General features: G+C 50.0%; 1 protein-coding gene across 1 annotated transcript in view; it reads right to left on the reverse strand.

Annotated features, from left to right (window-relative positions):
- SKAP1 (src kinase associated phosphoprotein 1) overlaps positions 1 to 1885 on the reverse strand; it is a 132936-nt gene that overhangs the window by 104643 nt on the left and 26408 nt on the right. The window contains exon 4 of the mRNA XM_027906352.1: positions 1177 to 1293. Coding sequence (XP_027762153.1) covers positions 1177 to 1293 — 117 coding nt within the window. The remainder of the gene's footprint in view (positions 1 to 1176; positions 1294 to 1885) is intronic.

Below are 1885 nucleotides of genomic sequence, written 5' to 3' on the forward strand. Positions count from 1 at the left end.
AAAAAGAAGAAGAAAAAAAAAAACAAACCAGCAGGGAAGTGAACGAGCTGTGAGCACGTTTTGCCAAAATTCCCTGCTGGCATGATGGAAAAATCTTGGGAGTCGAGACAAGATTTCTTACCCCAGAGCCCTTCCCTAACAGAGCCTGCAAAGTTGCTGTCAGTGAGAGTTATGCCCCCCTTCCACGTGCAATGTAACACAAAATATATTGTCTTTTATGGGATGGGGCAGCCACAGCTTCTCTGGGAAACCCATCCCAGCCCCTCCCCACCCTCACAGGGAAGAATTCCCCCCCAGTATCCTATCTAAATCCACCCTCTTGCAGCTCAGCTCCTGCCCCTCAGGATGCTGGTATCGATCTCCTGCTTCAGCAAAAATGAGCACATTAAGGGACCTCCCCCTTCCCAAGACAAATCCAGTCTTGCCAGGACTTCCAGCGGTCCCAGCCGAGCTGGAAGCGTCTCCTAAGAAGTACTGATGGTTATCACAGCCCTCAGGACTTCCAGGGTGCCTCCCAGCCCTGTGCAAACATTGGCTCCCTAATCACTCATTAGGGATGAGCCCGTGGAGCCGGGCCATGGCTCATTGAGTAAAGCCATCCCCAACCCACTCCATCCCTCCTGCTCCCTCCAGGGACAACCTGCAGGCTCCTCTGACTCCCACAGCGAGGCCAGAGCGTGGAAAAGCCCGTCCCAGATTCCCACTGCTGCCTCTCCCTGCCTCCAGACTCACCTGTTTGTTTGGGACTGTCATCCCACCCCGAGACCTGCTCCCCTGGAGCCTGGATCTGAGAAAGCTGGGAAAGCCAGGAAGGTGGGAGAGGCAACGTTTAACAGCACGGGGGGGCGGCAGGGAAGTTCTTGTTGGTGGGAAAAGGCCACAGGAATGATCAGGAAATGCTGGACACCAATTCTGTCACTGGCAATCCAAAACAGACCAACCAACCCAAACTTGTACAGAGGTGATCAAGAAACACACGTAAACATCAGAAATACTCAATTCAGGATCGTCACAATGTTCCATGGTCATCGACAAAGCAATGTACCCGTCACCAAACAAACCCCCAAAACCCCAAACCCACTATGAGAAGGATGCAAGACAAGGAAATCCCGAGAGATCACACTCAGCTTTCCATCTTCTCCACTCAAAGGACTTCAAGAGCCATCAGTGACTTACCATCATCCTGGAGGTCTGATGGAAGGGAAGCCTCAGATGTCATGGAAGGGGCCAAACTGCAGCTCTGATTTTCATCAGAGCTGTCCTGCCCAAAGCCAGGATCATGTTGATCCTCCCCTAGAAAGAGAAGAGAGTCTGATTTTAGGGGACACGTTCTTAAACCCAAATATTATATTGACCCCATTGTGCTTCCTCCTGGTTCCCACTGAAGTTCTCCACAAAATCCCACAACACTTGTGGGTTTTAAGGGATTTAAGGGCAGATCCAGCATTCAGGGCCAAGGCAGTACATTCCTGCTGCCAGAACACTCATGCAGGCTCCATACCTGGAAGGCACACAAGGAAGAAGCTGAAAATACCAGTTTTGGGGCCAAACTATCAGAAGTGCATCCAACTCCTTGTTCTTAACTCTCAGTAAACAACCTCTACATAAATCATCCCCGTGTAAAATAGAGGATTATGCCACCTGCTCCACTAGAATGAATAATCTTCCTGTATTTTAGGAGAAAGCTTTGAGATTCTTCATTGAAGAGTGACAGGGATAAAGAGATTGACTCGGTGCCAGGCAGTCACACACAAATTAACAAAGCCCCCACATCTGGGTGTGGAGACAGGAGCTGTTACATCCCCAGGCTTGATGGGGCATTGAATTTTTGCTGGGGAATTTGCAAGTGATATTGGATTTTGTGCAGGAGGCACTTAGGCACTAC

The sequence above is a fragment of the Empidonax traillii genome, unplaced genomic scaffold (genome assembly GCF_003031625.1).
Source record: "Empidonax traillii isolate 1590-97213 ecotype Southwest subspecies unplaced genomic scaffold, ASM303162v1 scaffold1283:size300302, whole genome shotgun sequence".
Lineage (NCBI taxonomy): Eukaryota > Metazoa > Chordata > Aves > Passeriformes > Tyrannidae > Empidonax > Empidonax traillii.